At 35.2% G+C, this 12,106-nt stretch overlaps 1 protein-coding gene across 4 annotated transcripts in view; it reads right to left on the reverse strand.

Annotated features, from left to right (window-relative positions):
* The window catches only part of pcdh7b (protocadherin 7b), a 357,471-nt gene that overhangs the window by 339,650 nt on the left and 5,715 nt on the right, over window positions 1-12,106 (reverse strand). The window contains exon 2 of one of the 4 annotated variants that reach the window (XM_055637839.1): window positions 11,989-12,069. The exons of the other annotated variants lie outside the window; for them this stretch is intronic. Within the exon in view, the coding sequence (XP_055493814.1) occupies window positions 11,989-12,069 (81 nt within the window). The remainder of the gene's footprint in view (window positions 1-11,988; window positions 12,070-12,106) is intronic. 4 annotated transcript variants of the gene reach the window in all.

A 12,106-nucleotide genomic window follows, 5' to 3' on the forward strand; every position in this document is an offset into this window, starting at 1 on the left:
AGATGAGACATCATCTATATTCTGCCTAATGTCATAAATATGAACCAATATGATCACCTTGAGTGAAACTTAAATTAAACTTGACGTCTTACAAATCCTCAAAATACATTTGTGCAACAAAGCAACTCCAAGAAGGGACTCAACCCAAAACTTCACCTATTCATTTTCTCCAGAGATGCTGCCTGACCTGCTGAGTTGCTCCAGCTTTTTGTGCCTGTCCATGGCTTTCTAGCTATGTCTTCCTTCTTATTGCTTGTCTCTTTCTTCTGCTCTTGCATATCTAATTCACACTGCTGCATCTCTCTTTCGAGCTTCTTCACTGTTTGCATATCTCCGCGTTTGCAGTCACAATGTAAACACAGATGGAGATGGATGTTTAATCCAGCTTCAGATATAGGATGTATCTTCGGTATCTCATTAGAATCATAGAGTCATAGAGTGATACAGTGTGGAAACAGGCTCTTCGGCCGAACTCGCCCACACCGCCGCTTGATCCATGTCCCTCCAAACCTGTCCTTGATCAGAAGTATATATTTTCTCATCCATACACTCCCCATTTACATCAAAAATCCTATTAATCTTAAACCCACATTAGTTAGACATGTTGTATGTTGGAATCAAGTGAAACTCGTGAGATTTGTTCTTGCTCTTTATCAAAAGATCATAACTGCATTCCGTAAACATGTTATTTTTTTCCCCTGTTTCACAACTTCTACAATGTTTCTGCAAATTTGCAAATCCTGGTTAATAGTCTTGGTTATTTGCCCTGATTTCAAATTTGTCGTTTAGAATGTTTACTTTAAAAATAGGTTGTTGCTTTCTCAAACACATTGCTTTCTCGGTTAATTGTGAGATTAAATAAAAGATTATAAAATATCATTAATACATAGATGCTGCCTCACCCGTTGAGTTTCTCCAGCATTTTTGTCTACCTTTGATTATTCCAGCATCTGCAGTTCTTTCTTAAACATTAAAACTAACCAGGTATGTTTTGCTTTTTTTGTACTTCGTGCCTGGACTGTACTCTAAATGTGCAGCATTTTGTTTCAAGGAAGCATCAGTATGACGCAGTATGACCCAGCGACTGGGGTTCAATGGGATACTGTCTGTTCAGAGTTTGTATGTTCCCCTTGTGACTCTATATGTTTTCTCTGGGAGTTCTGGTTTCCTCCAACATTCCAAAGCCAAGCAGGTTTGTAGGGTAATTGGCTTCTTTAAATTGTCCCCAGTATGCAGGATAGAACTAGTGTACAAATGATCACTGGTCAGCCAGATTAGTGGGTCGAAGAGCCTGTTTTCACGCTGTATCTCTAAACCAAACTAATCAGAAAAGAATGACATGCCCAAAGTATAAGGCTGGTGAAAAGAGGGTGGGCATAAAGCAAGATAAATAATTAGGCCGTCAACTGACAAGTTTCTTAAAAAACTTAAGATAATGGGAGAAAGAAAGTTGCAGAGATACTGTTTCATGGGAAAGAAAAGATGTAATGCAAATAATTTCTCACACAATGAAGTTCTTCAATTGATCTTTGATAAGATTTTTCTGAAGATAAATTCAACAATAACTCTGATGGAATGTTATCAAAGTATGCTCTACTAAAGATAGACGCACATCATGACAACACATCATGACATGCCGTTAAATATCTGCCTTACAATAATGTATTTATTTATAGCATATACAGGTCATGTTTATTTTATTGGCATAAAGCTTTGCAATCTTAAATGTACCATTTGAACAATCATCAAATGTATTCTATAAACGTAACCATGCTTATCTTTTATTTAATTGAACCAAAAGGCACTGTGTGTGCTATTACAACAAATAAGCATGTCAAGGTATAAAAACATGAAATGTGGCATAACCTCCCCCGACTAAGCAAGAAAACAAAGTTAAACATAACAAGCAATCAAGCTAGCACAGAATCTGGCTAAAAATGCATTATCAACATGGGGTGTTAATTTCATAATCCTATTATAAACCCTTCTGCTGTTACTCGATAGCCTGTTTTGATGCTCACTAAGACTCAGTATAATATTACACTCAGTATTTACATGATATCGATATCTGGTGAAACCAAACAACGCACATGTTGGTGCTGATTTTGTTACTAATTTTAATTTACAGCGTCAGACTAGGCAGTTGCATCAATCTCTTTGTTACATGGTTAATAGGTCTGGATTTTCACATTTTTGCATCGAACCAATGCATTCTTTTAATTTCCTTTATTCACCAAAATGGCACTACACACCTCTTTAGGGATCAACTGTAGGGATCACTCAAGTGCTGAACTTGTTTTAATATTGTTGATGACAATGGTCCAATCTTACTGAACCTCCACATTATTGATAATTTAGCAGTTAAAATATAAAGTCCCTAAAAGATGTATGCTGCCATTCATTTTTGGATCAGGTGGAAGCATAGAGACAAACTTTGAAGCACCTTGGATACAACGAGATGGAAGAGCAAAAAGAGAGAATAGAGAGGTGAGAGAATAATATTTAGAAAATAGTGAAGCAACATGTTCAACATAAGGAGCAAAACCAAACACAAATAAAACGTATGAAGAAAAGAAAGCAAGCCTGAAATAGGATAAAGATGGATGTAGCAGGTGAAGATAAAACAGCCAGAACAAAAATGTCACAATGTTCACAAATGAAATTGCTGGAAAACCTATGTTTGAGGAACCTTAACATTCACAATTTTATTTCTACCACAACAAATTTTGATTGTCTTTCAAAATGTGAAAGCATGAACCAGAGAGTAATTTTTAAAAGTTAACTTTCCAAAGATATCAAAAAACTTTTTTGAGTCATCTATTGATATCTTGAAAATATTTCACTTCAAAAATTACAGAGGTTGAGGTCTTTTGTGTCAGGAAGCTGACTCATAGACACGTTCCCTGCTAATTAAAGGCTTCCAAAAAAGTATCAGAGCACTTTAAATGATTCACAAATCATTTTGAAACCCACAATCAAAATAAAGATCTCTTTCCTTTTTTCTTAATACCACTGTAATTACAACTGATGACATCTTATGAAACCAAACAAGGTATACGACAGTTTGTTTAAGAAGGAACTGCAGAAGCTGGAAAAATGAAAGGTAGATAAAAATGCTGGAGAAACACAGCGGGTGAGGAAGCATAAGACGGTGTTGATTTTGTTACTAATCTTAACCTTCAGCAGCAGACTCAGTCATTGTATGAATCTATTACGCAGGATTTATTGGTCAAAATACCAGAAATTCCTAAATTTGCATATGGACACAGCAAGAGAGAAGGAAATCCAAAATATTGTCAATGTTTGTCCAATGATAATGGGCATAATGCAAAAATTACAACAGCTTCTTTCATAAGAAAATGTTAAGACATTCTCTGAATATTTATCTCAAACAGAAATTCCAAACACAAACATTTTTGTTGTAGTCAGTTTATAATTCCTGCACATGCACAAGAGCATATTAAAATATATTAATAAAATAGTGACAGTAAGTAACAATAAAATATTCTACAGCACCTTCAAAATGGTATAAAATGATGTTGTAGCTTTGGCCTTGGATTATAATCAGTCATTTGCCAAATATTTAACCCTGTGGTCTTTAGTAGCTGTCATTATTACATGCATGTTTAATTATATATGTCCACCAATAATGTATTTTTTTAAGCCATATATCTGTAGATTATTTAATGTTGTGAAAACAAGCTGATTCCAAAGAGCTCATCGATATGATGCTTAAAATCTAAATTTGGTGAACTAATTGAAGAAAATGATCTAATCCACAACAAAGTTATTTATCGAAGGCAGTGCACAATGCCCAATAAGCCGAAGACGTCACATTAAAAGTCATTCCATGCGTGGCTGTATTGTTGATGTCACAGCAAGTCATTGACTGCTGCTGTGCAAATAATACCAAGTGTTCCTCAAATTAAAATTGTATTTCATTTGATTTGGTTATTATTTGAGGTATTTAAGTACAGCATTAATATCTATGTAAACTGGTGACTTTCAATGGGTCCAATTATGAACAATAAATGTTAAATCTCAAGTTGCATATATAATTTCCTTCCAGCAAATGTAACAACACTGTACATAAGGAGTAAAACTATTGATATGTAAAGATATTTATCACGAAATACTAAACTTGTAAGCTTTTTTAAAACAATGAAGGCTGCAAAAAAGATTAAGTACGATTCAGAACTAATGTCAGGATTTGATTAAGTAAAATTGTAAATACTCTGATATATCATTATTTTGAAGCTGTTTCACATCCTGCCATCAAGTTTGAAGTTTATCACAATCCTGTTTACCCAAATGAGACCCAAATTCCAACACTCCTGCCATTTTGTGTTCACTGAGACCATGTCCTCTCTACCTCATGATCAAGAGAAGGCTACATCCAAAGACCCATTGACAGGAAGAACGTGACTCCACTGATTGTCATAACCTGACACGTTGCATTCCAACAGTGAACATAAATAGATTTGTATTTGCCTTGGAGTAAAGGGAAGAGGATAAGGGAATTGTAATGTGTGCTTGGGCCAGCATCTTAGGAACAAATCAGATTGAATATTTAAAAAAGAGAACTTGGGAAAATCAACAAAAGACAAACTAATCACAAGTACATGACAACATGTATATCACAACATAGAATCTGGATCATGACTAACATGTGATGTAGATAACAAGAGAACTTCAGAGACTTGGAGCAGTTGCAATCGTTATGAGGTAGATATTCAGAAGTATGAAAAATTGTGTACTGGATGAGAAATTTAATAATTTTCTCTGACTGAAAAATGTTAACAGTTATTGTCCTGTTAAGTTTTCTTCTGTTCATCTTTAACTGTACTCAATTGTTTCAGCATTAAAAAAAATGGAAAGCGAGAGAGAGAGAGAGAGAGAGTGAGAGAGAGAGAGAGACATAGAGAGAGAGAGTGAGAGATAAATGCTTAGAAAGTTGAAAGTGATGGTTTGAACTGTGTGATGAATTAAAATAACATGAAAAGCAACATGGTTCCACTTTGTCCTCAATTGATTCTTTAGTCTCAAATGGAGAAAGCAAAAAAAATCTTCATGTAAATATGAAAGTGAACGAAAATATAAATCAAAAAAATGCGGACAAAAAAAGACGACAGTTGGAAATAGATGGAAAAATTGGCCATACCAAGTTTCTTGCTCTAATGTCAAATATTAAAACAAAACTTTCAAGATAGTTTAGAACAATATTATTGCTTTCCAGTAATTATTTATTGTTATACTAAACCTGAACTAACATCCGTGAGAAAAACAAGTCCCACTGTTAATACAAGTAAGAACTGTTTTACAAACAACCTTCACTATTAAAATATAAGAAAGTGGAAAAGAAACAGGGCAGTCGATCAGCCCACGAGCCTGCTCCACCATTTAATGAAACCATGGCTCAACCTGCTTTGTTGTTCCCTCCCCATAACTCACCTTAAGGTTCCAATGTATGTCAATCTGTGCCTTGAATATATTCAATTATATTGAACTGACAGCATTCTGGGGTAATGAATTCCAAAGATTTCAAACCTCTGACAGAAGAATTATTACTTTAATCTATCTTAAATATGTGACGTCTAATGCTGAAACTGAACCCTCAGTTCTACACACCCTTAGCAAAGGAAACATCCTCTCACCATCTAGCCTGATGATGTCTCTCAGAAAAGTATGCTTCCATAACACACATTCTTCTGATATTCAATGTGTAAACCTATCCAGCTCAACCTCACTTCAAACATTAATCCCTTCATCGTATAAATCAATTGCTGCAATGATTCTTACGAAATTATACTCTTCCTTAAATAGTGTCCAAAACTGTATACTACAATGCAGGTGTGGTCTCAAAAGCTCACTGTAATATTGCATCAACACATCTCTACCTTTATACTCCTTTTAATAAAGATCAATAAACTAGCTTAGCCTTCTCAAATACTTACTTAAAATACACACCATTTTGTTGCTATTCGTAAAAGGACTCACAGATCCCATATATTGCAACATTTTGTGGTATCCATTTATATTCTTGCAATGAGCATATTCTCACATTTTCTCATTTTGTATTCTATCTGCTAACTTTTTGCCCAGTCACTTAGCCTATCAAATTGTAGATTATTTGTGTATTTGCTAACATACCTATCTTTGTATCATTAAAATATTGCAAACATACCTATCTTTGTTTAAATAACAACTTGGTCCTTTCACTCAAATCAGTAATATAGATTATAAAATATTGAGGCCCAACACTGTGCTATCTCACAATAGTAACAATTAATTATAGCATGACATTGTATGACATTGTATTCTGATGCTGATCTCCTTTTCCCCTTCTATGATTCTTCACACGTGGATTCTTAAAACCAGAGACAAATGAAACTGTGACACATGAATGAATTGATAAGCATGCTTGTGGTTATCAGAATGAATCTCGAGAGTGAGAACCTTTACAGACCTGTCTATAATTCACATTGCATTCCCCAGTACAGCACTAACAGCATTTTAAGTGGGAAGTCAGAGTGACAGTCTCCGATAACATTGCTGTATGAAAGGGTAGGCTCACAGATGCTTACAAAATGCATGAATCAGGTGCTAGTTTCAGACCTCCACCTGTAGTCAGTTATTACAATCTGAGAAGCTGAGGAGCCTTGAATGAAAAATTAGCTTATTTAAAACTGGAGGGCATTGAAAAATAGCCTACTGTGAGTCAAAGCTTTTCTTTAAAGAAAGCTTTTGAAGCAGGTTTTGTTAACTGAAGAACTGTGTGCCAGCACCAATTATAATAAAGTGACGCCACCTGTTGGCAAGTTTGCACTGCGATACAAGATTGCAATTGCATCCGTCTTTGCCAGTTTACCCGACAGTGGAAAATATCACCAGGAATATACCCAGCGACATTATTCCCAGGTCATCTTAATAGCCTCAGATAAAGTTTCCAATTGTTTTCTTCCTGAAAATGTACCTTAATCATATATTTTCTCACATATAACTCAAAAATTGAAAGGTTAAAACATGTTTTAAACATGTATACCATACCAACATTTTGTTTCCTTGGAACTGTTCATTATTATCATATTATTTTGACTTTCTTGATTAATTAATATATTCTTGAAATAAATGCTTTAGCATTTCAAGAACTATTTAATGAGGGTGTTATCTAAAATCTATTTTTGCAATATAGACCAAATATAATACAATTTATTAAAAACATAATGAAAAAACATCACAACACTACTTCCCCAAATCTACGCAGGTTACATGTGCATTCTATAGAAAAGAGAAAACCTGATTTTGGCTAAAAATTAAGGGATCAAAAATGAACATAAACAAATGGACGGAAAAATACATTACCAAAAAACAACATTAAAAACTGCAATTAAACAAAACAAAAAAAATTGGAAAAACAGAGCAAAGAGGGATAGAAAAAAAATGGTGCCAAAACACTGACATTAAATGTTGGTAAGTAAACAAATGTTGCCAAACAACACAGCTATTGTGTGATCATTTCACTCTTTCAACCAAATGGCTGTTTACTGGGTAGGTAATTAGATTCATCAATGTGGAGGCCCTCAAAGTAGAATCCAGTAGATCTACAAACATGTGTTTCCAACATGGAAAGCTATTGTGAGATTGTATTCTAAATACCTTTATCATTCCTAAGATGAGGGGTCAACAATTACAGCAGCTTAATTGTGATCTTGGTGAGATGCTACAAGGTCACAATTGATCTCTTATTCCTAATGGCAACATATTATGCCATTCAACCACACACCTACCTGAAAATACAATAAAAAGGGCTGGTTTTAATGAACCTTTATCTCAACTAGTGCACCAAATACAGGAAATATGCAAGTAATATCAAAATATATATTTCCACACTTCTGGAACATGTGTTCATACATTTTCTGAAAGGAATACCCTCTGTGCAATACATTTTTGACAGTGTTTTTGCTTCATTTCTTTACTTTGTACACACAAGTGGCTGATGAAATTAGGCTGTGTTCAATCTTCGCTTGAATTATTTTTTCTTTGCACCAAATTACAATCAGTACACATGAATAATGTTGCAGATGCTCCAAATTTTCATGAAGTACAAATTATCAAAATGCAGAATACAAAATTCAAGTTGGATATACTATTTGTAATTATGCCATTGAATGTATAAAAATAGGGTTGACAATATACCGATACTAGTTTAGAACTCCAAAAGTTATAAAATGAATAATAGTCATTTATGAACTGACAGGATAAATTGTCTTAATAAATCTCCAAGATTCACTGCCATCCTTCATCTCCAGGCATCTGGGAATAAACAATAAAAAAGTTGCCTTGCCTTTAGATTTACTCAGAATATTATTACATCGACAAATTTGTCAGTGAAATGCTGCTTTTGAAATGTTATACGAAAATGGCCATGTAAAGAGACAAATCGGTATCTGCCTTCAACATTTGCTGAAATGGAACAAAGTTAAACTTTCTCTGGTAAGTCTGTGGCATTATTATTTGAGTTTACACAAAGGTAGCATATGCTGCTAGGTGGCAAAGCTTCATTTTTTTAAATTGTTCATTTGGCTGTTACTCTTTAAAACGCACAATATCCAGCATCCAAGATGAACTCCTCACATTGACCCAAGAACATATACAGAATCTATTTCCATTTCATCTGAGCCTTCCACTTGGATCAAGTGACTTATTTCCACTCTAGTTCTGTTGGATCTGTGATGAAGCCAAGGTGGGAATTGCAGACTCTTCTACAGATAAGGCGGGAAGTATCTGATGTGGCAGAATTTGTAAATTGATATTCTCCTTCCTCCTTTTATGCGGGGGTTTTGTGTCCTCCCAATGCATGGACTACGAGTTCCCAACACCATCCTCTAGGGATTCCCAGAAATCAATGTGTGTGTTACATTTCTTCCAGGAATCTTTGAACATGGCCTTGACTTATTTCTGGTGATCTCTTCCCATGAAAGAGTTCAAAACAGATTGAATACTTCAGGAGTTTGGTGATGTGCACAGGAACCACAAAACATGTCTAACACAACTGACTATACATTACTAGAACGCAAACAGTGGAAACATTGGTGGAAGGAAACATTGACTGTGATTTGCTCCTCAAGGCAATAGAAAGAGTCCACCAATAGTGAATTACTCAGAATATTGTGATGCTGACTTCAATGTGATCCACAGTAATGTATAGTAAACAGAAAATTGTTTTCCACACATTACTGCACTTCATTTGCAGAACAAATATAAGCAATAAAAGTGAGGTATACTATCTGCTCGTACTCATACATCTAAAGTTTTATTGAACATAACCCTTCAGCCACCAAATATGCAAAACTCAGGGGTTACACACGTCAAGGTGTTTCGACCATTTGCTCTGGCTGTTCGAACAGCACGTTTTTAAATTCCTAGATGCAAGTTTGCGATAGTGTGTTTAAATATTGACATTCGGAATTGAAAAAAAAACTTTATTTATCAGTAGGCACACTTTTAGAGGCTGTTTTGGAAATAGCATGGCCCAAAAGCATAAAGATTTAGTTGAAATTGCAATGGACAGAAGTATATTTCAGTGAGTACTTGGCGAAAGAAGGAATCATTCCTTAAATCTGTCGTGCATTCTTTCAAAATAAGGTAAACATTGATATAAAAGAACACTAGTGCTCTAATGGAAAATAATATACAATAGACAATAGGTGCAGGAATAGGCCATTCGGCCCTTCGAGCTAGCACCGCCATTCAATGTGATCATGGCTGATCATCCAAAATCAGTACCCCTTTCCTGCCTTCTCCCCATATTCGCTGACCGCTATCTTTAAGAGCCCTATCTAGATACGCTGTAGATACACTGATACACTGTACTTTGAGTTAGTGTCACCCTAGCTTCACATCACAACAGCAATAATTTGCTTTTTACATCAGCTATTTCCACACTGTGATAGATATGTAAAGATGAGGCAACTTAAGTTAAAGCATCTTTCAGACCTCAATTAGCAATGATTCAACTTTGGTTCAACTGAAAAAAATGCATCAAACGAACCAAAACAGGGAAGCTGAAGGCCTAATAATAAAATTAATAGCTTTTCTATTATTTCCATAGTATGATAGCTGAATTGCAAATATATTATTGCTTTCATATCCAATTGAATTTCATTACAACAACTGGGATGACAATATTTTCTGATTTATCCAATTCCTCATCCAGTCTAAAAAAAATTGAAATATCATTTAGCACCAAAGGTAATTATTTTATGTTAACAATTAGCAGTCACCTACATGGATATATTCAAAGCTTATTTGATGTTTTTTTTCTGATAATGAAGTTGCATAGAATTTCAATGCAATGTTTGGAAGAGATGAGATTATAAAGGTTCTACATTAAGTTTAGTGATTAACAGACAAACCTGTTAATAGATAATTAACATCCTCAATTCTATCTTCTAAGAAAATTCACACAAGTATAACCTTGTGAATTTTGAAACTTTAAAAATACATTCATACTCACTAATATAAATAGTAATAGCGATGCTCAGGTTTATTTTCTGAATGAAACACTGTTCAACATGGTGTTACAGTACAAGATACAAACAGCACAGCCTGGAGTTGCAATTCATGTAATTAGGCTTTCTCACTCTGGGCTTGAAGTTCTTTTCATTCTTTTTTACACTGCATGTATCTGCTGCCTGAAGCATACCACAATATAATAAAAACATGAAAGCAAATAAATAAATAAATGATGCACACTTAATTTCATGCAATTTTAAGAATAAGGGGTAAGCCATTTAGAACAGAGGTGACAAAATACTTTTTCACACAGAGAGTTGCGAGTCTGTGGAATTCTCTGCCTCAGAGGGTGGTGGAGGCCAGTTCTCTGGAAGCTTTCAAGCGAGAGTTAGATAGAGCTCTTAAAGATAGCAGAGTCAAGGGATATGGGGAGAATGCAGAAACGGGGTACTGATTGTGGATGATCAGCCATGATCACATTGAATGGCTCGAAGGGCCAAATGGCCTACTCCTGCACCTATTGTTTATTGAAAGACAACTACTTACGTCAAATGGCAAAGAACAGAAGTGCTTCTTTGGCTTCAATTGCACAAATTCAAATTAAATTAATAGATAGAGAATGCACCTTACTCATGCAGCTGAACTTTAGTGTTTGCATAAGGGGAATTATTATAAAGCATGATTTCTATTTAATTCATATTAAATAAAATGTTAATTCTCATTGTGCAGCTACTGTGACATCTGCCTCTCCGTATAAATGCAGCAAACAACAACTTATTTGAATATAGCATGTTCCAACTTGGGAAATATCCCAAGGCGCTTCAGAGGAGAACCATTAAGCAACATTTGATACTGAGTTACACAAGGGGATATGAGGGCTAATGATCAAAGTTTGATCAGAGATAGCTTTTAATGACCATCTTCAAAGAGAAAAGGGGACAGAGAGATGGAGATTTAGCAAGTGAATTCCAGACTGTAGGACTTTGGCTGCCTAAATGTAGCCACCAACACTGAACCAGCTAAGGCCAGAATGAGTAAACCACAGATATTCCAAAGGATTTTGGGCCTGAAGGACATACAAAGATAGGATCATAGCAATGCAGGGATATGAGACCAAAGATGAACTATAAATTAAGTCATTGCTGAACTGGGAGCTAATATAGATTAATGCAAATGAGAGATAATATAACTGGATTGGTTACAAATAAGGACACAGGCGGCAGAGATTTGGATATCCTCACGTTTCAGAATATTGAACATGTAAAATGGAGACACAAGAAACGACAAATGCCTAAATCTTGAGCACAAAACATGTTGCATTAGCCAGGAATGTGTTAGAACCAGAAAATCCAGAAGTAACAAAGGTACTGATTGGAGCTTCTAGCAGCAACTGAACTATGGCAGGTGAGAGTCAAATAATGTGTGGAAATATGAAGTCTTGGTGTCACCAGAGGGGTGTGGTCAAAAGCTCACCTTGAGGTCAAATCTGACACCCCAAGGTTTGGCAGTTGTGGGATGGAGCTCACGCGCGGCAAGGAAATAACAGATATTGACCTAGACCAAAGACATAAAATAAATCACAGATTTTTTT

The sequence above is a fragment of the Leucoraja erinacea genome, chromosome 1 (assembly GCF_028641065.1).
Source record: "Leucoraja erinacea ecotype New England chromosome 1, Leri_hhj_1, whole genome shotgun sequence".
NCBI classification, from domain to species: Eukaryota; Metazoa; Chordata; class Chondrichthyes; order Rajiformes; family Rajidae; genus Leucoraja; species Leucoraja erinaceus.